At 40.4% G+C, this 25,612-nt stretch overlaps 1 protein-coding gene across 2 annotated transcripts in view; it reads right to left on the reverse strand.

Moving 5' to 3' along the window:
- Positions 1-872: 872 nt before the first annotated feature.
- Positions 873-25,612, reverse strand: part of ncapd3 (non-SMC condensin II complex, subunit D3) — a 35,846-nt gene continuing 11,106 nt past the window's right edge. For both annotated transcript variants that reach the window (XM_054797353.1, XM_054797352.1), the window contains exons 14-35: positions 24,539-24,612; positions 24,302-24,436; positions 23,221-23,441; positions 22,848-23,039; positions 22,671-22,768; positions 21,721-21,830; positions 20,757-20,864; positions 19,129-19,243; positions 16,795-16,890; positions 16,474-16,712; positions 14,723-14,802; positions 14,297-14,434; positions 14,049-14,182; positions 12,028-12,236; positions 11,798-11,908; positions 9,896-10,063; positions 9,403-9,515; positions 6,848-6,915; positions 6,399-6,446; positions 5,960-6,022; positions 4,248-4,296; positions 873-2,179 (exon numbers count right to left, since the gene is read on the reverse strand). In XM_054797353.1, the coding sequence (XP_054653328.1) occupies positions 2,110-2,179; positions 4,248-4,296; positions 5,960-6,022; positions 6,399-6,446; positions 6,848-6,915; positions 9,403-9,515; positions 9,896-10,063; positions 11,798-11,908; positions 12,028-12,236; positions 14,049-14,182; positions 14,297-14,434; positions 14,723-14,802; positions 16,474-16,712; positions 16,795-16,890; positions 19,129-19,243; positions 20,757-20,864; positions 21,721-21,830; positions 22,671-22,768; positions 22,848-23,039; positions 23,221-23,441; positions 24,302-24,436; positions 24,539-24,612 (2,639 nt within the window). In that variant the 3' untranslated portion in view covers positions 873-2,109. The remainder of the gene's footprint in view (positions 2,180-4,247; positions 4,297-5,959; positions 6,023-6,398; positions 6,447-6,847; positions 6,916-9,402; positions 9,516-9,895; positions 10,064-11,797; positions 11,909-12,027; positions 12,237-14,048; positions 14,183-14,296; positions 14,435-14,722; positions 14,803-16,473; positions 16,713-16,794; positions 16,891-19,128; positions 19,244-20,756; positions 20,865-21,720; positions 21,831-22,670; positions 22,769-22,847; positions 23,040-23,220; positions 23,442-24,301; positions 24,437-24,538; positions 24,613-25,612) is intronic.

The raw sequence follows: 25,612 nt of genomic DNA on the forward strand, positions 1-25,612 counted from the left end.
TTGCCAGAACAACAGGCACAATAATGCCTAATAAAAACACGGGCTGCAACACATGCCAAGCTAAAACTCAACTCTGAACCCCCGTCACTTCCTGTCTGCCTTTCACTCTGCTCTTCTAGGGATCACATTTATAGCAACACATACGCACACAAGTACGTTTGTGTCTTATTTTCTGTCTTTTATGTCTCCTATATTGCTTACTAGGAGTGTAAAGGTGACTATAGTGGTGTTATTTCATATCTAGACGACTCTAATGTTAAAAATAACATATTTAGGTCGTAAAAAGGATTTCTATTCACTAACTATGAAAATATTCGCGTTATTAGGGAATACTTTGTGGAAATTCACTTATCACCGTCAGGTCTGGAGCCAATTAACCACCATAAATGAGGGATTACTGCATTACAGGCATTCAGAAAACGTATTGAAAGACACACGGTGATATGTAGTGTTGTACACTCTGGTTACTAAGTGTCAGTAAAGTATGCAGTATGCCTGTATGCAGTAGTGTGCTGGTAGAGCAGCCTCAAGAAGGACGCCACACGCCTGGACAAACTGGTGAGGAAGGCAGGCTGTTATTGGCACTGAGCTGGACAGCCTGACATCTGTGGCAGAGCAAAGGACACTGAGGAGGCTCCTTTCCATCATGGACAACCAGCATCATCCAATGCACAGCATCATCTCCTGACAGAAGAGCAGCTTCAGTGGCAGATTACTATCACTGCCCTGAGAGGTCGGCAAAATTATCCAGGTTATCAGTTATTGTGAGATTAATTTATTATCACAAGACTGTTTCTTTCTGAATGACAAATCTCGTCACGTTTTAATTTTCTGGTGACACTAGATCTCGTGGCACTCCTCGTGGATGTTATTAATTATTCATTTTTTTATTACTCAGACGATGTTTGTCAGCTTGTACTCCTGTGTTTATTTTGTTTTACTCTAAGAAAATGTTAACATTTAATGACAGGAAGTGAACAAACTATCAGTGGAGAAGTGGTAGGATTAAATTAGGGTTGGGCAATAGGGACCTAGCATGTATCATGATATGACGATGTAATTAAATTCAGCGGAGTCTTGTATAAAAAGCTACAAACCTTAACCCATACAAGTAAATACACTCCAATTGTAAAGCACATTTATTGATTTATTGGTAACAAAGTGCAATACAGCAAGTGCATTTAATGTCTCCCAAACTATGCGTTTTGTATTTTGGACTGGGTAAGCGTAGACATGCTCGCTGACTCTGTCTTACTCAACTCTGTGTTTGCGCTCCAGATGGTAGAACAAATTTGTCGCGTTCCCACCTTTTGCCATCACCGTTGCTTTGCAAACTTTGCATATTATGGTCTCTTGCTCCACTTCTGCTCATTTTACACTTATTTTTACCAGCATAGCGTGTGTGCTTTATGGGTTAGTGAATAAAATGTCTGTTAATTAAGTGCAAAAATCCTTATATTTATTGATTCTATACATCAGTGGACAATTTTGCCCAGTAATTGAGAAATGGATGTAGCCTGGCTAACTCTTCTAATGGGATGTCAGCCTCTGCCCATATTGCTTCAAAATCTTCAACAAACTGTAATGCCCATGCTTGAGATGAAGGAAGATGTAATCACCCATGCAATCCCAACTGCATATGTAGGATATTTTTCATGACTCTTATTTTGAAGGCTGTAAGTGTGTTGAGAATGTCTGTAAGACAAGATGGGTGCAAGAATAAACGTGCTACTCGTCTTTTTTCACTCAGAACCTGCATGCCGTCATCGATCGGGCATTGTAATAAAATTTAGGGATAGTTGGAATTTTTTTACATTAAGTTGTATGACATCCCCATCGGCAGTGTAGTTCATCAATAGTGACTTACACCCCCCACTTTGTTCCCGAAGTCCAGTTCTGGTGGTATTTCGGTGATGAAGAACGTTGTTCCAGGTAGTCGCTGGGGTTACGCAAGTAAGGAGTTTGGCTTCTCAAAACAATATGCGTCAAAAAAGTAATACATTTGAATCACAAAAATGCCTCCTCGAAAAAAGTAAATCAGATCTCACAAATCGCTTGGCGTTATACAATCATGGAAAAAAATTATTAGACCACCCATGTTTCTTCAGTTTATTGATTGGTTTTCTTTTTCTGACGGAGCGGGGACTGCACGTTCCACTGCCTCTGTCCAGGCAGAGATCTGAAAAGCAGAATAGCGTAGCTTTAGCCATCTTTATGGCTTTGTGTCACATGGAATACTTCCATCAGTACACTTCAATAAGTATAACCGTGTACACTGATGCTGTGATGAAATATGGATACATCACGATGTTTAGACACGCTCTTGCTGTGTATTGTTTTTGTTTGAAGCCACTGTTCTACTTCAGTGAGTTGCCACTTTACATGTCATCCAGGAGGAGCGGCAGACTCGTGCGGTGAAGTTAAAGGGATAGGTGAGCCAGCATAGTTGACACCACAAGTGTGGGCTCACTTTGGCTTTGCTTTTATAGCGCAGATGAGACACGCGTGTTTCATTTACGTCGTTTATTGTCAACATTGTGGAGCTGCTCAACCTGATCCGGGTCCTTGTCTGTCTCCTTCTGCTGATCACGTCACTACCACTATACTACACTAAATATTTTGTTTTGTTATGTTTCTACTATCACCATCTATCGCAAATCGTATTGTATGGTACTCTGAAATTCCCAGCCCTAGTAACAGTAATTCCAGTGTAGTGCTGCTCCAAATACATAACTGTCATTACGCATGTACAGGAAATGCCGATCACAATACTTACCTGCTTCTTCTTCGTCTGAGCGCTACTTTCCTACAGCCACCTTTATGTCATGTTAATCCCTGCAGTGTTTTCCATACATTAATTTGATTGGGATGGCCTGCCACAATTCAGTGTGTGACTTTATAGGAAAACAGACTGGAATATGGATGAGGCTCACTTGTGGTTGCAGCAGAATAATGTGTTTATTTTGTGTTATTTTGTTAATTGATAGTTTTGTGGGTTTTCCCCACCAACAAAACTAGCTAAAAGTGATGTTAAATGTTCAGTTGTCCATTCATTTGTCTTATTTTTTGCATGTAAAACTATAATTGTCTCCAAAATGTGTTTTGTGTTTACATTTTTGGGTGTCTGGAACAAATTAAATGGATTTACATTATTTTCTATGGGAAAATTTGATTTGGTTAGAGTTGGTTTTGGTTTGAGTCGGACCATCCAGAACAGATTACCGTAAATTCCGGTGTATAAGCCGCTACTTTATTCTTAAACTTTGAACCCTGTGGCTTATACAGCAGTGCGACTAATTTATGGCTAAATTCTAATCTTGTGACATCTCCTTTACTTCAGAAGTACTATTAATTGTTTAAACACTGTGCTGCTCACGACTCGGTGAGGAAACAAAAGCTCTTTCTTTGGCAGGAGCCAACCACAACCTACTACTGCACCCACAAAAAGCTTGTCAAACCACTGGAAATCAGTGGAGGTCATTATATACAGTATACCAGTGGAACAACATAACAGTCTGATTCACAGTGTCATCTTTCAAAGAACATTTTACCAACAGCACTAAACTCATCACACATCAACTTAATACTCAAAAGGTTTATATACAAATATATAAACATGTCCCAGTATGACTTTAAAATAAAATTTAAAATTTTTTTTTTTAAAAGTTTTCCCATAAGGCATTGCGTCTGCACAACACATTAATTGGGGCGCTGCAATAACATCAGCTTCTCTCTTTTTGCTTTGGGCTCTGGTCCTCTCTGGTGGACAGAAGCAGCACTGCAGCGCCGTTTTCAAAGAAATGGTTTTCTCAAACGAAATGCATAATGGGAACACTTTAAAATGTCCCCCCCCCATATAAAACTCATATTGGTACATGTTTCTATATTTCTGGATGTATAACGTTTGAGTGTTAGTTGCTGTGTGAAGAGTGTAATGTTGTTTGTAAAATGAAACGGTGAGTCAGGCTGTTATACTGAGTAATGACCTCCTGCAATTTCCAATGGGCTGATATGCTCGACCTGAGTTTTTTTTAACAGCTCATGATTGGCTTGTGTCAAAGAGTTGCCTGGTCCTCACAAACTCGTGCGGGCCACAATATGCCATTTTATGATGCGGACACGTGCGGCTTAGACACCAACCAAGGCACCGCTGTATTTAAAAATGGCTTGCAAGTCAGAAGCGTTATATCAAAAATTATATTAATAATAATAGTAAAAAAAAAAAAAAAGTGCAAGGTCCAACTTACTGTTCTGTATCAGACTGTACATGAAGAACATTTGTCTCCTCGCCAAGACCTGTCAGGGCACAGACAATGTGTAGTCAGTGGCCTCATCCACAGCTTGGGAAATGCACTCGGCATGTTTTATTCTTCAGCAGAGCTGCTTAACCAGATCATGAGCCCTTACATATTAAACCGATCTTGTCTACATTGGTGTAAAAAAGTGTTTGCCCCCTTCCTGATTTCTTATTTTTTTTGCATGTTTGTCACACTTAAATTTGTTTGATCTCAAACATTTAAATATTAGTCAATGACAACACAACTGAACACAAAATGCAGTTTTTAAAATGAAACCTATTATGGGAGAAAAAAAATCCAAAGCTACATGGCCTTGTGTGAAAAAGTGATTGCCCCCTAGACCTAATAATTGGTTGGGCCACCCTTGGCAGCAACAACTGCGAACAAGAGTTTGTGATAACTTGCAATGAGTTTCTTACAGCGCTGTGGAGGAATTTTGGCCCACTCATCTTTGCAGAATTGTTGTAAGCGCCTATTTAAGGTCGTGCCACAGCATCTCAATAGGTCAGGTCAGGACTTTGAATAGGCCACTCCAAAGTCTTCAGCCATTCAGAGGTGGACTTGATGTTTTTTTTGGATCATTGTACTGCTGCAAAACCCAAATTAGTTTCAGCTTGAGGTCACCAACAGATGGCCGGACAGCAAAACAGTCCCAGACCATCACACTACCACCATCATATGTTACTGTTGGTATGATGTTCTTTTTCTGAAATGCGCCGTTACTTTTACGAAAGATGTAATGGGACACACACCTTCCAAAAAGTTCAACTTTTGTCTCGTCAGAGTATTTTCCCAAAGGTCTTGAGGGTCATCAATATGTTTTCTGACAAAACTGAGACAAGCCTTAATGTTCTTTTTGTTCAGCAGTGGTTTTGGTCTTGGTATTCTGCCATGTAGGCTGTTTTTGTCCAGTGTCTTTCTTATGGTGGAGTCATGAACTCTGACCTTAACTGAGGCAAGTGAGGCCTGCAGTTCTTTGGATGTTGTTGTGGGGTCTTTTGTGACCTCTTGGATGAGTCATCACAGCACTCTTGGGATCATTTTGGTTGGCCAGACACTCCTGGGTTCACCACTGTTTCATGTGTTTGCCATTTTTGGAAAATGGCTCTCACTGTGGTTTGCTGGAGTCCCAAAGGTTTAGGAATGGCTTTATGACCTTTTCCAGACTGATAGAGCTCAATTAATCTCTGTTAAGTTATGTTTCACACGATTTCTTTTTCCACATGGGGCCATGTAGGTGTGGATTTTTTCCTTACGTAATAAGAAAAAGTTTCATTTAAAAACTGCATTTTTTCCGTATTCTATTTTTTCTTAACACTCCTACTTTGCTTCGTTTGCTTTATTTTTAAGTGATTATGTTTATAAGGACGCTTTTGCAGAGTGGCTGGAAATGTGAATTTCTCTTGGCGATAAATAAAATACCTATCTTTTCCAGCGAGGACCACATACAGAAAAATTAAAGGACTTTGATACATTCTGTACATAAAAGATGCTAAAAGCAATCCACTGTAGATCAATATATACTAAACTATCTGCACACAACATCCACATCTTACTTTTGCAATATGTAGAGGGCCAACAAAAAACTGCTCTGGACTGTAAGTGGCCACTGGTTGTACTTGGACACCCCTGATTTAGATAGATGACTAATGAGTTCATACTTGTTCCTTTATCACTGTAGATGGCGCTGACTCCCTCCTCAAAAGTTAGGTTGATAGTGACACCTGGTTTAAAAGACAAGCAGAAACAAGAGGGGTAAAGGGTTATGTTCATAAGGAATAAAAGAATGACAGTAAATTAGTGGAATGATTGTTGCAATTATGCAGCTTGATGTATGACTGTAAAACATACAGTAGGTGTAAAGTGTGTCTGCTCTATATGATTCACTGTTAATCAGGATGCAAAACAACTTACACTAGGTATAGTTTCAAACTCTGTCATTGGCACAGCAATATGATAAAACCATAATTATGTGGTCACCCGAGGGAGTAGCGCAACACAAACATCTAGCCATCCAAAAGCTTCGGATTGAAGTGGGAGTGTGTGTTGACTGTGCAGTCATGATTACACACATTTGTAAACATTGCTGAGGGTGCATACCTTTGGGTGTGCTGATGGCTCTGCTCTTCACAGCACCGGTAGGCATTACTGCAACAAAGGCACACAAACATTAACATACTGAATTTTCTCAAATATTGGCCAGGGATGCATTTAGTTACACAGACTACCTAGAGTTTATGGAAGCAATGTTTCCCCTTAGGTTTACAGCTTTTTTTCAAAATAATATAAAGGTAGTGGAAACAACGAGAAGTAAAGCATCTATTAGAGAGGAGGGCTTATTTCTAGAAATGCATATGTATGTGTAGAACTGATCTAGGTATTCTCTGCTGAAGAACAACAAAGATTAGCTGTAACGAGGTCAGCATGAAGCCCTTTCCTAACTTTGCAAGACGCGTTCACATTTTAAGGGTTGCAGTTCCAAATAACTCAAGAATGTTAACAAAATGTAATAAACATTTGGATTGTAGTTTAAGCTTGTGATGATGTACCTGTTTTTTCCAGAACAATAGACTGTGACGACTCTTCTGGCGCGGCTCTGCCACAGAAATGCACACGCCTGAGACAAAGACAAAGACAGATTCCTTTTCAGAAGCATGCATATGCAATTAACCCACTCAGGGAAAATTAACCCACCCTTGTTTCTTAAGTTTATTGATCCATTTTAATGCCTGATACAACTACAGATACAATGATGATAACAAATATAGCCCATAAGAGTTGAATTTAACATCTAATATCAAGCAACTTCCATGGTTTTCTTGATAATAACCAAAATCACTTAAGTTCGTACATGAATAGCTATAGCATTGTACTGCCAAAACATGGAACTCTCATGAGCTATTTTTGTTGTCGTTGTTATATTTGTCCAAACAAATTAACCTTTAGTTGTATCAGGCATTAAAATGAACAAGAAACTGAAGAAACAAGGGTGATCTAATCATTTTTTCCATGACTGTATATGCATGTGGCTATGATAAATTCTACTGCATCTCTAATTTGACATGCTGTACTAGACAGAAAGAAAAAAAAAATCTATATTTCTATACTGCTTGTCCTCATTATGGTCACGTTTCTTGGACAAACACTGTGTGCCTCCAAAGCACTAGGGGGCAATCTTGGTCATTTCAGCTCATTTAGCTGTGTGGGTTTCTCAACAAGGCTAATAGCTAACTGTTAATGGTAGAAAATGATAAATGGATAACATACGGTCATTCATGTTTTCATGTGTGTGTGTTTTTGTTTTTTTTACGTAATTTGAGCTTTAGTTCTTGTGGTTATGGTGATCCTCAAACACACAGAAAACAATCTCTCACTTCAGAATTTAGCCATGAAATGATCATTGCTAGATGATCACTGATGCTTCACTTTGATCAGTCATGACTTTGGGTTAGTCTCAAAGGACACAGATCAAATGTATGATGTATGTAGGCCCGTCACGATAATCGATAAGTCGATAATTATGACGCCCTTGATAAATTGACATGTGCATGTATGCGTGTGTGTGTTTCATCTGCTCATCTCTGTGCCACACAGCCTGGATGACAAGAGGGTTCACTCTGCATCTGTCTGTGTGCATTGGTTCTATAGTGGAATGAACGGAGAGAGTGAACCCTCATCTCATTCAGCCTCTCTGTGGAGGCGGGGCTACTAGTGTGTGGATACGGAGGGTTTAGCAGTTAGCTTCGTGAGGCAGCACTGCCTCGGGCAGCGGAGCCTTCATCCCGACAGTCAATGCTTACTGAGGCGTTTGGTCGACAAATATGAACAAAACAGCGCAAAATGGTGCGCGCTCACAGACTGTCTTGCTGGCTACATCGCAAAAGAAATGCAACCATTTAATTATATGGCATAAATTTTAAACATACGTACAGGCAACTTCTGTGTCAAGCTAATGTGGTTCACACGGTTACACTGCACTGGAGTACCATCTACTGATTCAAATGTGAATTACACCTCTCATGACAATAATGAACAAACGGCCTCAAAAAATGTCGATAATATCAACTATAATTTGTAGCACAATTATTGACCAGCAAAATTTGCTATCGTGACAGATGTATGCAACATTCGTACTTACACATACGTACATCTGGAAGCTGTCGCTAACAGGCTTGGAAATTAAAATCTTGGAATACATACAGTAGCCCTGTGTATTCTTGTTTTTCATTTGGAGGTTCTATCATTACAAAAGAAATTGGGGAACCTCGGTTTTCGGACGCCCCAGTTTTAGCATGATTCGGTTTTCGATGTTCAATTTTTTTTGCCTGTGTTCTCACACACAGTCTCGGTTACCACACAATATTGCATGTAACAAACTGTTGTATTTCATCCTTTGGCGCGTTGAATCTTGTGGTACTAACAAAGATGTGGACGGACTACTCCCAGTATTGCTTGTTTATTCAGCCATCTTGGATCACACCCCCAACACCAAATCTGGCTATACAGTGCTTAGTTTACACAATACTACCGTATCCTCTAAGGCACATTAATTTGGCATACTCAAATAACAACACAACCTAGTCCGTTTGCCCGCATTATCAATCATCAGACTTGAGCGCCCAAGCAAAAGACCTCACGTTGGTGACATAGTCTGATGGCGTTATTAATACACCGAGTCCAACTCTGTTCGGAACATGCCTTTATTGCAAAACCTACTCTTAACTCCCACCTGCACGTCACAGTCATAATAATAACTCATAGCAAAACACAAAGGTGTCGTCCATGTGGCTCTCACTTCCCCTCCTCCCTCGCCGTCTTTGCCTCCCAAAAGTGATGTTAAATGTTAATTTATCCATTTAAAATTTTTACTTACACACATTTGGCGTGCCTTTCTGAATGTATAATTATTCTCTATAAAATGTGTCTTGTGTTAATATTTTTGGGTGTCTGCTAGCGGAAATATATATTCAGTTTTCATACGATTTGGTTTTAGATGGACCCTTTAGAACGGATTTGTCACCAAAACAGAGGTTCCACTGTATTTTTAAGTGACAACCTTTTTCCAAAAAAAAAAAAAGAAGAAGGTGCTGTAATGTAAACATACTTCTCAGTCTGTATCTGTCTCATAGACAGAGGATTTGGACGTGGCGGCTGCGGCGTGGCGAAGTTGAATGGAAGAAGAAGTCTGGGCTTGACAGGAGAGCCATGGACCGAAGCCTGCAGCAACCACAATTACCACACAGTCATGGGTTTTAGATCAACAAAGCACTGCAGATAATACAAATAAATAAAAAGTAGAGGTGTAACGCTAACATTCTTATAGCTGTATTTACTGATATTCTTTTGGAGTGGTTGTATATTAAAGCAAACAGAGCCCTGGTATCTAAATTGTATCGGTAATGGTGGATATCCAAACTCAGATATCGGGATTGGATCGGAAGTGAAAATAATGTGGATGGGTGCATCCCCAGGTGGGGCTCTGGCTGCACAGACGGTAGCTGCGTGTACAATTACCTCACAAGGCCACAGGAAGTGAAGTAAAGTAAAGTAAAGTGGCGTCAGACACACAGTCAGACACTTCTCAAGTGCATTCAAACCTCAGCAGTCGGCATTTTAGGTTCTTCCGTGAGGCTGCAGTTTTCCATCTGCTTCTCCATCTCCCCCCCCTTCTCAGCCTCCTTGAGAGCAAACTCCACCTCTGCTGCTAGTTGCTCATCTCCAGCAAAAAATTCCTTGACCTCATTACGGTAATCCTGCATTGTGACCTTGAACAAAAAATATGTGTCAAACAGGATGCACATATGGACCTCTACAATTCTACCAATGTCAGTTTTTCCTCTACCATTATGTTTCATTTGACTTAATTTTCTATACGCAGTAGCACCAATAAAGGACAGCTTTCGCAAAGAACAGAGTTATGCCTCATTTATAAATACTGTACGTGGATATCTGACTAAAAGTCTGCATACGCCAGAAACCTAAAATGTGCGTACGGACAAACATATTCAGACCTGAAAAAAAAGGCATATGCACACATTCGTGCATTCATTTGTGCTTCACCTGTGCTCCACCCCAAGCCCTCAATTCACCATAAGTGGTCAATGCAGAGTGGCCTGTGAATGCAGCGTCCATATTTAATGACCCTTGATTGAATTTCGCTGGATCCTTCTGAATCATGGCTGCTGAGAAGCCGAAGACAAAGAAGCGGAACTTCACCAAAACTGAGGTGAAAATCTTATTTGGAGAGCAAACACAGCAGTGGCATAATAAGAGGAAGATGAGCAAGTGTCAAAAGCGTCAGTGAAACGGGGCGCACTGTGGCAGAACTTTAAAAGAGGTGGTCGCACATTTCCATTTTTTTAGTGAGCGTGTTTCTACATTTTTCCTAATTGATACCACATTTTAGATGAATATAAGCTTAGCGAAATCTGTTTCATTTAAAAGGACGCAAAGACTCAAAACGGGGATGAAGTCATGTCTTACTTTTTGACAAACTGTCCAAAAAAAGGGAGAAACTGAGCACTAAGGACATATTAGCTCTGTGTTTAGTAAACTTAACCCACATAGAATTCTATAATTGACAACCTGATGTTTGTTAAAATTCATATTAATCGAACACATAACATCCTGATGATTATATTAAAACAAAAAAGAAGTATTCAAGCGCTGCATTGTGTTTTTTTATTCATCTTTTAGTCTGGATACAATACATTGGTGCGTAATGGTGTTTATGATAAATGACAAATGATATCCAACTGTCACATCCAATAACACTATCCAGTAGAGGGCACTGTGACACCGGGAATGGAACCAACTTTTTTTGATTTTCTATCAACTTTATTAATGCCTTAGCGAATCACAAATCCATGAGTGGTATGCAGCCTACACCAGGGGTCTCAGACTTGCGGATGATAGTTTGCGGCCCCCTTCTTAATATGAAAGATTAATATTCATGTGGCCCGCAAGTTTGATATGAATGACACTTGTCGTGTGCGGAGCTGAACGAACCAATCACGGTGAGGTATATGGGTCGAAAAGTTTTATGCAAGCACAAAATTTTTGGACGACTTAGACGTACGCCAGCGTATTGGCCAAATTTATCATACGTTGGCGTAAGCTGGCTAAATCGTCAAGGTGTGACAGGCGTTGGGCATAAATTGTGAACACCGGCAACATGCTACGCATTCGTTCATATCAGTTGTCTATAAGTTACAGAAACGTTCTATATAAGTTACTAATACTCTAAATGTTTACGTTGAACTGGTTATGAATATGCTATGTATACGCCCAAAATTGAAAAAAAAAAAAAATGTCGGCAGTTCAACGTATGCCATCAAAATCACGTCAGGCATGCGCTGCCAAAATCGTCAAGGTGTGACAGGGCCCTAAGGGCCCAGGTCAATCCACAGTTTTGTATTGAACAAACTAATTAGTCTTATCACATTGTCCTTTATTTCTCTAAAATCTGCGCATGTGTCTGTGTCTACATGTATACTGACCTGGAGGTAGGCCATGAGATCTTTCAGGACAGAAGAGCGTTGCCGCTCCAGTAAGTGCTTCAGGCTGATAATGAGCGGAACCGTGTTCTCTATGAAAGCCTTCTTCCTGACCTTGAGGGCCAAGAAACAAGCAGAAGGAAGTTCCCATTCAAGTTCAACTTTGACCCACCAATGTTATTTCATTGGAGAAAGACAGCAGTACCTTCATGATAGTGACTTCACACCCTCACCTGAGACACCACCTTATTTTGAGCTGCTTGCAGGACTACTTTGGCCATGGCGGCCATGTTCTCCTCTTCGCCCTCCTCAGCTGCAGCGCCGCCATGTGGAGTAGACATGATTTGCAGCTTCATCTCTTTTAGAGTCAGTATATTGAAGGTCTCTGATAAAATGTCTGCACCCTGTGCATCAAGTGGCAGCTCTTCATCTGCAAACAAAGCTGGAATATGGAGGGCAGAAGATGTAAGTAAGTCTCTAAACATAACACTAAGTACAATTATGATGCAGGAACGAAAATGACAGCACAACACGTAACAGGTAAGTAAACACACATAGGGCAACAAACATTTAACTCTTGGAAATGAGTAGGCAAGAGTTAACAGTTGGTGTTCTCAAGAACCTGTTCATGATCTGAACTGTTATTAAAGAAAGGTTTTGTTTTTTTAAAGAATAAACTTTTTTTGTGAAATACATGTGGCCCAGCCCTGTGAAACCCCCTCTTTTATTTTGAGGGCCCAAGTGTCAGATTTCCAATATTCAGGCCAAATTTGACAACTGCCGGCCAATCATTAAAAAAACATTTACAGCTGTTATTGAAAAGAAAAAGAAAAGAAAAGAATATGTTAAATGTCAGCTGGGACAAGTTCTAGCATACCGTGTTACGTGTTAGCACGTATGGCTCAGAGGAAATGTTTGTTCGGTTGTGGTTGGAGTTGCCGATTCTCGGACAGCAAGAGAAAGATATGCTCATCCGTCAACGGCACTTCACACAGGACCGTTTTGTGAACATCGGCCAATGCAAAGCTAGACTATCCGCCAAACTGTTGCTGAAGTCTGACGCCTTTCCAGCATTACTTGGTCATGTTGAAGAGTCAGAAGAGCAACCTGTAAGTAACAATTTATCAGTGTCCTAACGGTGTTTATTTTGTGTAGGTAATCGGACAAAAGCGGATGTCTGCGTCGCATTACAGAATGTGCATACGGTGAGCGGAGGGAGTGTGACCAATCACAGCAGAATGGGCTCGGCGGGAGGTGTACCGGGGGTGGAGTAAATTATACAGACCGTTTGGGCGAGAGGGAGGAAACCCAAGGAAACATTGCAGGAAAAGGTGCAGAGTCTGAAGGATCTAGAAAAGCTTTCTGTTCAGGTTATCGTGTAGGAGTCCAGAACTCCATACAAAGGCCTGAAAATTTGTATATGTCTCCTTTAAAAAATGCTTTCAGTACTGTGAAATGAATAAATAAGAGGACAAAACAAAACATAAAAGTTTTACTAGTTATATATAAATTTGTGACGTGTTTATGCCATGGCGGCACATGCTCGTCAACCACAGTGATCCATGGTAGCTATCAAATTTTAATAAATGTCTAATTGGAGGGTCAACATCTGGCAGCTAATGAAAGCTCTGACAAGGAAGGAGTTTCACGCTGAGCTCCGTGTCTGCAAACGGGAAGCTCGCGTGCCAGATCCAGACTTTAATGACAATCGGCACCTTTCATAATAAATGACAGGGTGTCAGTTCTGTCGCTACATCAGGGCTGCACGATGTATCGTTGGAGCATGGAATGATGGTTTGTGATGTGTACATCACTGACTGTGAAAACTTTACACTGGATTTCAAGCAACATGGATTCTGTGCCTCTCCTCTCTTCCTCCAGACTCTGGGACCTTGACTTCCAAAGTGATGTGATGGTTTGGGGTGCCATGCCATCTGCATGTTCATACAAAATCCTTTTTTTTTTTTTTTTTTAATAAATTGGTCATAAGTAATATTCAAGTTGAATGAAATTACTGAAATAAATCAACTTTTTGGTCATATTCTAATTTATTGAGAAGCACCTGGATATACATATACATACCCAAAGCTGTACAGCTCGGTGAAACACTGGATGACAAAGCAATTTTCTAATTGAATTTGTCTGAAAAGGGTTTTGTAAACTTTGCTATATATGATCTGTTTTTTTATTGTATTTGACTGCACCACAATAGTTTGTGAAGCACAAAATTGACTGCCTTGCATGGATTGCTCACCTAAAACACTTTGGTTGATCTTGTTGGTGATGTTGAAGCGCTGAGCATCAGTGAAGTGCTCGAGCAGAAACCGGTAAATCCGAAAACGTTTCTCACGGTGTTGAGGACCTTTTAGGGAGAACCTGACTTTTTCACTGAAAGGAAAAATGGAAGAATGAAGATTTTACAATCATTGATAAGTGGGGGGGAAAAAAGAGAAAAAGAATGAAAGCAACCTAGCGCACATTTTTCTTGGCATCCCTTCCTACCTCTCAGTCTGAGGGAACTTGTTGTAGGAATTGTGTCCACTGTAAGAGTTGAAGTGGAAAATGCACTCAATGAAATGCTGACTAAACATTTCTGGGTTGTTCTTCAGCAGTAAGTGCCGCAAGCAGTACTCACACAGACTGTAACAGAAAGGAAAGAACGTGGTTATTTACGATACCGAATACAGACCAACCTCAGTTTTCGTACACCCTATTTTTTGTATGATTCAGTTTAGGTCACACATTTTCACTAAAATGTTGCCTCCGTTTTTGTACATTGTCTTTTTTGCACGCAACAAACAAGTCCCTGCACTGTATGGTTCCGCGAAATCTGAGTATGCTCCCTCATAATAGCCTGGTTGCACGAAGGTTTAATTGGCTGTTACACTGTGATGATGAACTGCATACAGCATGCAAAATGTGATTTACCTGGCATTAGCCGGGACAGGATCAACAAGCATGACCATGAAGCGGAAGAAAAGAGAACCCTTCCATTTCACAAACTGCTCCTAAAAATGCAAAAAAAGAAAAACTATTGGAGAAAGACAGATAACACGACAGTCTTCTACAATGGAACCCGTTTCAGTAGACATCCCTCGGATTGCCAACATACTGTACACAGACATAAGCATTTGTCGATGGGGCTGATAGGCGAGATTACCCGTTCTGTGCTGTAGGTGGCTTCGGCTGAGCAACTCAAGCTCTCCTTTTCTGTGATGTGCTGCAAACGGCCTGTCCTAAACTTCCCCCTGAGCTCACTTGTAAACAAACATGCCATCAATCGTGTGGGACTTCTCATTGCTTAAAAAAAAAAAAAAAATTCTGCCAAATACTCTGCAAACATTCCACGATGAGGGAAAAAATAAAAAAACAAACATTCAGCTGCAACACATCAAACCTCATCAGCCACCTGAAACGGTAGCATTGCTACAACGCCCGGGGGTTTGTTCCTATCGCTGCGGTGTTTGAGAAGTGCAAACAGTTTGCTAGAGATGTCCCGAGCCGCCGCTAATTTTTATGTTTTGTTAATACAGTAGTAGTGATGTCATGATATTTGGTAAAGTTAAATCTACAGGTAGGGCAGCTTTGGCGGAGGCCAACATTAAAAGGGAACAGGCTAGACCTACTGCTGACAATGCGAACCAGGCTCCTACTCTGGTTGTACAAGAACCGAATGGCACGTAGTAGCGTGCCACCAACACCATACTCCCGGAGCATCCCTCACAGGACACCACAAGTGGCACGGTCGAATGCCTTTTACAAGTCCACAAAGCATATGTACATGTTGGGCAAACTCCCATGCAACCTCCAGTGCCCTTGCAAAGGTGTAGAGCTTGTCCACTGTTCCACGAACAGGCCAAAAAACTCACTGCGCCTCCTGTAGCTGAACGGTCGTACCCTTTTCTCTGTCACCGATTCTGTTCATATCTTTTATGGACAGAATTTCTGGGCCTTAGGATCTTTATTTGCAGATGATGCGTTCCTGACGGCCTCATCAGGCTGTGACCTTCAGCGTTTACTGGGGCGATTTGCAGCTGAGTGTGAAGCATCTGGGATGAGACTCAGCACCTCCAAATCTGAGCCCATGGTTCTTTCGACCTTTGGGTTGGGAGTGAGGTCTTGCCCCAGTTTGAGGAGTTCAAGTATCTCAGGTATGGCTGGTGCTCAAGGTCGACAGGCGGATCGGTACAGTGTCTGCAGCAATGCAGTCGCTGTACTGGACCATCATGGTGAAAAGAAAGCTGAGCCGGAAGGCAAAGCTCTCAATTTACAGGTCCACCCTCACTTATGGTCATGAGCTGTGGTTTGTGGATACAAGCGAACAAAATGATTTTCCTCCATAGGGTGGCTGGACTCACCCTAAGAGATGGGGTGAGGAGCTTGTGAGTCAGTCGACATAAACAGGGTCAACTTAAAAGGATTCCACGGTGAAACCATCCATGGAACTTCCAATAGCACAGGGAAAAACATGTTGGTGACTTTTTACAAAAGTTCGTTGAGTAAAACTTTTGTCAATTACATTGCTGAATGCAAATGAATCTGCAGATGCAGACCTGTGTTATTTTGTTTTTGAATAAATTTTCTACAATGTCATATATTTGCAATTTATTTTTGAGGAGAATTCATATTTTTGGAAAGCCTCTGTAGGTTAGGCTAGGTGTATGTGGAACTCTTCCCACCTGGAGGAGGTTGGTCAACATGATGAGAGTCTGCTCCCTGACGACCGGGTCATTGTCTCGTAGACAGACGGAGATGTTGGGAATGTAACTGTCGACTTTGTTTGTGTATCGAACACATAGATCACACATGATCACCACCACATTGTTGCGTAAAGCCACTTCTGTGCCGACCTCCAGCTCTCTGGCAAACACGGGAAGGTACTTTTGCACCAGTTCCTCGTGCTGTAGACACAGCTTACCTGATCCATCAGACAGAGAGGAAAACATGAAGCCATCCCTCCTCTTTGTAAAAAAGACAGCCGAGTAAGAGTGCGGCTTTACCCAAAGTGAGGACACCATGTGCTCTGACTCTAGTAGGCAGAGAGTTTGCTTTGAACTGGGACAGAGGCAGTGAAGCTGGCAGCTCCTCCAGAAGCTCTGTGATGAGAAAGTTAAAAAAAAAGAGAATAGATTATGTGTTCGCAGTCAACTACGTTACCATTGAATTACTTTTATTGCTTGAAGCTAAGGAATACATTTTTAATGGGGCTGTCAAATGATCAAATGTCAAGTTTTAATCAAATGAATCATAGTTTTCTAAAGAATTAATCATGATTAATTATCATTTACAAGCTTCAAATTAACAAAAAATTGAAATCAAGCCAAAAGATAGCACACGTCTGAAAATCCATTTGTTTAAACAGTAGTCTTTTTAATAGCGGCAGAACATTTGAAAAATGCCTTTAACCTTATTTATTATGAGTAATGCGGAGCTGCATTCACAGACACCTCGTAATTTGAGTTGAATTCTCATGTTTTGAGTGTATTTGCTTGAATTTCCAAGCATGCCTAAATGCAGCAAATTCAAATTCTGCAGTAAGCATTACAAGGTGAGTGATAAGAATATCCAGGTCCGTTAATGCACCTCGCAGCTTTGTAGGGAGGAAGTGTTGTTTCTGGGATGACTAGAGACGTGTTTGTGAGTTGGAGATATATAAACCCCACATCCATTTTCTATGCCTCTTATCCTAATTAGAGACGCGGGGGGTATTCTGGAGCCTATCAAAGCTGACTTCGGGCAAGAGGCGGTGTACACCCTGGGTTGGTCTCCAGCCAATCTCAGAGCAAGATATATACATTCCTAATAAAAATCTTAAAACCAGCTGAAAAATTGCAATAATTTTCATTTTACACTGTTGATCTTAAGGAGGTTCCTAAGTAGAACTTGCAAATGTCCTGATGTCCTGCGTAGTCCTGTTGAAAAAGCCAGTCATTACACAGGGAAGGCCCTCGTCTGTGTGGTATATTCATGAGGGATGCCCCCTGCCACATCTCCACATAGCCAGCTGCCGTTTGACGCCACTGTACAACCTGACGGTCCATTTTTCCATTGAAGGATCATGATGGCTCCCCCTCCACTGTGCCGTGTGGAAAACATCTCAGGTGGGATCTCCTTGTCATGCCAGTAACATTGGAAGCCATCAGGACTGTCAAGGTTACATTTGTTCTTCAGGGAATAAAACTTTCTTCCTACCTTTCAAAGTCCCACATGGTGCTCTCATGGAAATTTCAAACGGGCAATTTTGAAGGAAACAACGCATTTGAACATTTTTTTGTTCTACAAGGCCGTCTCTCACAGATGTGGTCTGTTGGTTATTGGACTGCACTCGGCACCAGCAACAACCTTCATTTGGGCCAAGGATTGTCCCGTGTCCTGACCGACAGCCAATGACATCCTCCGTCTCAGGGCCAGTGACATTTTTTGGGTCTACCACTTGACTTTTTTGTTGCATAACCCTCAGGATCTTTGTAGACGTTTCAAATGACTGTCTTACATCGTCCAACCTCAGTAGCAATGGCACACTGCGAGAGGCCTTGCTTCTGCAGCTCCACAATCCAACCGCTTTCAGAGAGAGAAAGCTTTTTTGCCTTTGCCATCAAGAGATCATGACAGTGTGAATACCTGACAGAAAATGGCTCTGAATCCACATTCTTGCCAAGATTTTGTCTTTTAAAATGCAGTGGTATTAAACTTTTGATCAGCTGATGAATATCCTATTTCACTTTGCTTGCTTTCAGTAAATTGCTTACTCAAAGTTGTTATTGCCTCACTCCCATTTCTTCTTTTTGCATTTTGAAGCTCTACTTAAAACCTCATTAAGATCCAACAGAGCAAAATGCCAATTCAATTTCTCAAACGGTCTAAAAATTTTGATGATGCGTCTATATGGTGTTGGAATTGCACTGCTGTTGATGAGTTCAGGTCAGAGTAAAGTTCTAAAAAGAGCGTCACTGTGTATGAGTCTGCAGAGGCACTACACTGTGCCACCATCCAGCGTCATAATAGAGAGGTGTGACTTGCCATAATGTGTATGCCTTGATAAAAAATATTAAAGTAATTAATCAACCAAATCTGTTACCGCATTAGTGAGTTATTTTTGACAGAACAAATTTATATTAATATTAAATACAACATTTCTCTTTCTTTTTTATTATATGTAACAGAAAAAAACAGTGAATCTGTGATCTACAGTAGCGCTGTATAGAAAATAAAAACGCAATTATATGAAATTGACCTTCTAATACAGTGGAAGGAGAAACACTGAGTGAGGAGCGGTAGAATAGTTCAATGATAAGCATGTCTCTACATCACAGGAATTCATATCTCTTAAATACCTGGGAGCTTGTCGGGATGTGTGGTGACAACAGATTCAACCAGCAAAACCACCCTTTTGGATACTCTGGCAGGACAGTTGAGAGACGCAACACCCAAAGTGTGAAGGTGTCTTACCTAGAAGACACACGTAATGTAAGTTCTATCACAGACACAGCTTGAACTTGTAGCTGTTAAAATGCCCTATGTTCTTATGTTTCATTGACTTCAACACGAACATAACACCACTTTCACTGACAACAGTTACAGTGGTGTAAAAAAGTGTTTGCCCCCCTTCCTGAGTTCTTTTTTTTTTTTTTTTGCATGTTTGTCACACTTAAATGTTTCAGATCAAACCAATTTAAATTTTAGTCAATGACAACACAACTGAACACAAAATGCAGTTTTTAAATGAAACTTTTTATTATTAAGGGAGAAAAAAATAAAAACCTGCATGGCCCTATGTGAAAAAGTGATTGCCCCCCTGTTAAAACATAACTTAACTGAGATGAATTGAGATCTATCAGTGTGGTAAAGGTTATAAAGCCATTTCTAAAGCTTTGGGACTCCAGCGAACCACAGTGAGAGTTATTATCAACAAATGGCAAAAACATGGAACAGTGGTGAACCTTCCCAGGAGTGGCCGGCCAACCAAGATTACCCAAGTGCACAGCGACGACTCATCCAAGAGGTCACAAAAGACCCCACAACGACATCCAAAGAACTGGAGGCATCACTTGCCTCAGTTAAGTTCAGTGTTAATGACTCCACCATAAAAAAAAAAAGACACTGGAACTGCCATGGCAGAGTTCCAAAACCAAAACCACTACTGAACAAAAAGAACATTTAAGGCTCATCTCAATTTTGCCAGAAAACATCTTGATGATCCCCAAGACCTTTGGGAAAATACTTTTTGGAAAGTGTGTGTCCCATTACATCTGGCGTAAAAGTAACTCTGCATTTCAGAAAAACAACATCATACCAACAGTAAAATGTGGTGGTAGTGTGATGGTCTGGGGCTGTTTTGCTGCTTCAGGACCTGGAAAACTTGCTGTGATAAATGGAACCCTATATTCTGCTGAAGGAGAATGTCCGGGCACCTGTTGGTGGCTTCAAGCTGAAACCAACTTGGGTTCTGCAGCAGGACAATGATCCAAAACACACCAGCAAGTCCACCTCTGAATGGCTGAGCAAAACCAAAATGAAGACTTTGGAGTAGCCTAGTCAAAGTCCTGACCTGAATCCTATTGAGATGCTGTGGCATGACCTTAAACAGGCGCTTCCAACAATTCTGCAAAGATGAGTGGGCCTAAATTCCTCCACAGTGCTGTAAGAAAATCATTGCAAGTTATTGCAAATGCTTGATTGCAGTTGTTCCTGCCAAGGGCGGCCAAACCAGTTATTAGGTTTAGGGGGCAATCACTTTTTAACACAGGGCCATGCAGCTTTGCATTTTTTTCTATTATTATTGACTAATATTTAAATTTGTTTTATGATCTAAAACATTTTGTGTGACAAACATGCAAAAAAAAAAAAACAACAAACAAACAAATTTCTTTTTTTTTTTTTTTTTTTTTTTTAAATCAGGAAGGGGGCAAACACTTTTTCACCCCACTGTGAACTTACATTACATATTGCAAGACATTCTCACCATGAGGTCCTCATTCAGATTCTGGGCTCCATTTTCATTCAGTAGGATGCCGGCTAGATAAACCTCACACAGCGACACCAGTTCACCACAGTGCTGATTCAGGAAAGCCTGAGGAAGACAAAGCCAGTGTTGTATTAATAATGCCGCCTGAGAGAGAGAGACATCTGCATGGATGTAAAATGTTTAAGTTCCCCTTGTAGATGTTTTTTTTTTTATTCATCAGTGCTTCTAAACATTCATTTGAATTATTTACACAAGTAAATAAATCAAGAAGTCTTTCAATGTAGCTTGTCATTCCAACTCCTTACAGTAGATGGCATCGTAACTGTGCTTCTTAACGCCTCTTACCTTTTATACAAGATACAAGATACAAGATACAAGAGAGTTTTATTGTCATGTGCATAGTAAAACAGCAGTTATGTTACATTTTTTGTGTTTTCATTCATCATAACAGGCTTCGCAATCTTATAATATTAATATTTATAGTGTTCATTGAATTTCAAATCCAACAATGTTTTACATTTGGTTATAGTATAAACTGTGATTGATGTTGCTCAATCAAGTATGTGCAACAGGGACAGGGTTAATAAATGCAGAGAATGGTGGCTTCTCGGTGGGTTTTGGTTGTTTCTTAAATTTTTATTTTTTGCCCTTATGATGGACTATCTTAGCAATAGCGTTTTCCGAATTACGTATTTAAACGATTAGTAGTAGTTCTGAAGTATACGGGATGTCATGAGATTAGAACATGACCACACCAAGCACCACAGGTAATGTAGTTTTTAGCCACATATTCGCCGCACCGGTGTATAAGGTGCAGGGTTCAAAGTTTGAGAAGAAAGTAGTGGCTTACACACCTGAATTTACGGTAAATGAAAAGTTGATTGTTGTATGTATGGACATGAATAGAGTAGAAAAGAGAGAAATTCAGTAAAATAAACTAATAGTTAAAGAAATCTCAAACCTGAGTTTGTTTGAGATCTTCACTGCTGCCAAGTTGATGAAGGGTCTCGATAGCGGCGCTGATCACATCAAGAGACATCGTAAAGGTCTTCAACAAAGACATAAGATCATCTGTGGGGGAAAAAAATAATTACCATAAATTCTGGTGTATAAGCCACTATTTTTTTGTTTTTTTTACTTTGAACCCTGCGCCTTATAGAGCGGTGCGGATAGTCTACGGCAAAATTTTTATTTTGTGACATCTCCTCTATTTCAGAACTGCTACTAATTTTTTAAATACTGTGCCACTCACGAGTCAGTGAGGAAACGGTAGCTCTTTCTTTGGCAGGAGGCAATCACGAGCTATCAGTGCACTCACAACGAACTTGTCAACCCACTGAAAGTCGCAGGAGGTCAGTATATATTACAGTATAACATAACAGTCTGACTCATGGTGTCATGTACTGAGAACACTTTACCAACAATACTAAATTCATCACACAGCAACTTAACACTCCAGAAAGGTATACCCCAGAAATATACAAACATGGACCAATACGAGTTAAAAATAAAAATCGCGACATTTTTCCCATAATGCAATTGCATCTGGGCAATGCATTCATTGGGGTGCTGCAATGACGTCAGCCTCCCTCTGGGCTCTGGCTGCCTCTGATGGAGGGAGGCAGCATTGCAGCGCCACCCACCATTTTCTATGCTGCTTGTCCTCCAATAAAACGCTGTTCTCAAACCAAATGCATTATAGGAAAACTTTAAATGTTTTCTTTCCATTTTAAACTCATATTGGTACATGGCTCCTGTCAAATAAAGAGCTGCCTCACAGACTTGTGCGTGCGACAATACGCCATTTTATGACGTGGGCACGTGCGGCTTATACACCAGTGCAGCTTATACACCCAAATTTATGGTAAGCTAAGCATGTTCCCATAATATTCAACACCGATGATCACTCACCAACTATCCTTTCCTTGGTATCTTCATTTAAGTGAGCAGAAATCTCCCCGATCACACACAGAATGTGACAACATGTTCTCCCGCTCACCTCTTTTGAACTGAAGGAGAAAAGCCGAGACAGTCAGTAATGAGCCAGGGTTGAACGCAGACTTGATAAATGAATGTAGACCCTCCCACCTGACCATGCTGTCCCAGGCATCAAGGATGTTTCCATAAGGGATTTTGGGTGAAGCAGCCACAACCTTAGAAAGCAGCAGCCAGGCTCCGGCACGGTGATCAGCCTCCGTGTGTGAAATCAGGTTAGTTACGAATGTGGCAGTGAACTTGTTTTGTTTGGACCAGATGCTAAAGGCCTGGCTGAAGTATCGGCTGGAGAATAAAATATGATGACAACACACTTTAATAAGATAACACTGTTAATGACTGCTTTGAATTGACTCCTCGTGCTATTAGCAATATATAGAGTATTTTGGCACAAATAAAACATTTATTGAAGCTTCTCACTGCTCATCTAAAAAATCTTGACATGAAAAGGATTGTAAAATCAAACCTAAGGTTCTGGCACTCATCACAAAGCATATTCAGCAGGTTCCAGGCGCGTCTCTGATGGCTATCTTGGAGGCAGCTGGCGGAGTAGGCCTTGACGTGGCTTAGTAAGACCTGGTCTAGAGCCTCCAGGGCCTTCTCTTGGACGGAGCTCTCTGTGTCCCCCACAGCTGGAAGCACACCCTGCAGCCATGCCTTCTGCACGATGCTGCAATCTGGTTTAGCCTAGCAATGACAGCACCACAAAATGCACTTCATCAAAGCCAGTTTCCCCTACCGTTATGATGGAGAAGTCCAGTTCATGTACAGCGTGCACCCCAGTTAGCGTGTTTTTTGTTTCACGTCGAAAATTTAGGCCACAATGTGCGTGCATTCTCTGGTTAGCGTACAATATGGCGCATGTCTTGTCGTGTTATTAATACAATAACACTGCGTGAGTCCATCTATATTCTTAATAAGTAATGTGTGACCTGCGCTAATGAGTCGCTCAAGCACACAGCGTATCGCTGAGTTTTCTGTGTGCTTTTTAACATTTTTATTACGGCTGCAAAATAAGCCAGCATTGGGTCAAATATTACAGACGGGGAATTATTTCATCATCTTTTGTATGCGTGTGGTTTATGTCTTCATAGGACGCACAACTCATATCTGTCACCTTCCATCCTCCTAATAATCACTGTGAACCCTCCGCCGATGAGGCATTCAAACATACTGCATATTTGTAAGTGTTAGAGGAATCTGTGCTTTAAAAAAATATATATATATATAGATGCAAAAACGTTTAAAGTAATAGAACTTTGATTAAAAAGGAGGCACACATGCATACAGTGTGCACCCCTGATGTTACTTCAGAGGAGCTATCATACTAAGACGGTTATGCTGCATGCGTGCATGGGTATGTATGTTTGTGTCGGCTTCGATAACACACACACATGCGGTGCACGTGCGCACCCCAAATTTTCCATGTGTGCATGTTTGCATCAATGCCCCACCCGCCGCACCAAATCTGTGAACCTATGGGGAACACTAATCATTTATGCTTTACAGTTGTCAAAATCTGACTTGAACTGCTAATGCAGACTCACACTGAGCAACTCTCCCACACACAACAGTGCTTTCTTCTTCACAGACACAGCCGGGTCTCTGCAGCGCTCCGACAGTACCGACAGGTTCTCCCAGCTTGTCGGGATCACACTATGCTTAAGAAGACCCACAAGGGCCTGAGGAGGGAAGTTGGTGAACTGAAGTTAATGATCTGTAGCGAAAACGCTTCCTGTACATCGAGTATGGAATGAAAACGACAAGGTACATGCTCACGGTACCTGCAGGGCAGATTTCCTCACGTTTGTCTTCGAGTTTTGTACACGTCGCAGGAGAAGAGACAGGTTCTCTTTTGCTGCATTGAAAGTATACAGCACATTAGTGACTATGAACCATTGGGACATAGAACCCAATAATGGAGAAAGCCCGAATGCTCCAATTACTGGTCGTACGACAAACTGCCCGACTTGTTTCTTTGTCTTGCTGATAAAGTAAAGGAATATAAAAGGAAATAGCTTATGTTGATCCCCCTTGGACTGACAGACATAACAAGTTGTAGACATAAACGAAACAACAAGAACATTTTTAGAAAGTCAAGTAATTTTTTAATTTTTAAGAATAGAGTCAAAATATTAAGAGAAAAAAGCTGTAATTAAAGAGAAAAATGTAGGAATGTCAGGATCCACATTTTTTGGCTTTCGATCCGATCCTTTAATTAATAGGTTGTGGTAAAAGGTGTAATGTTATGAGAAAGCAAGTCAAAATATCATGGGAATAAAGTCATAATTATGAGCAGGAGTTACAAGAAGAAAGATGAAATTTTTAAAACAGCAGGAAAAAAAAAACAGCTGTAATTTTACAATAATAGTCAAAATGTTAAAAGAAAAAAATGTACTCTAACAAGAAAAAAAGTTACAAGAATTTTAAGAAATAATGTCCTATCTACTAGCATCAAGTTAAAATATGAAAGAAAAAAGCATTTTTTAGGTCTTATGAGGAACAAAAAATAAAATAAAATAAAATCGTCATCTTTGGAAAAGAAGAAAGTTATATTATGGAAATAAAGTCCTAATGTGATGGGAATAAAGTCATAATATTACAAAAAGAAAATGTACTAAATTTATTTAAGAAGAAAGTTGAAATATTTGGAATTCTTTATTTATTTATTTATTTTAAACAGCATATTGGCGAAAAAAGAGAATTGAGCAAAGTTGATACTGATATTGCCTTTTTCACCTATTTCATAAAACTGAGCTGCAGTTTTTTCTTGACATATGCAGTGGTGAGAAAATATGTTCATACTTGCTTGTCTCGTGGATTAAGACATTTTATTTCTGTATATTCACTTATAATTT

The sequence above is a fragment of the Dunckerocampus dactyliophorus genome, chromosome 13 (assembly GCF_027744805.1).
Source record: "Dunckerocampus dactyliophorus isolate RoL2022-P2 chromosome 13, RoL_Ddac_1.1, whole genome shotgun sequence".
NCBI classification, from domain to species: domain Eukaryota; kingdom Metazoa; phylum Chordata; class Actinopteri; order Syngnathiformes; family Syngnathidae; genus Dunckerocampus; species Dunckerocampus dactyliophorus.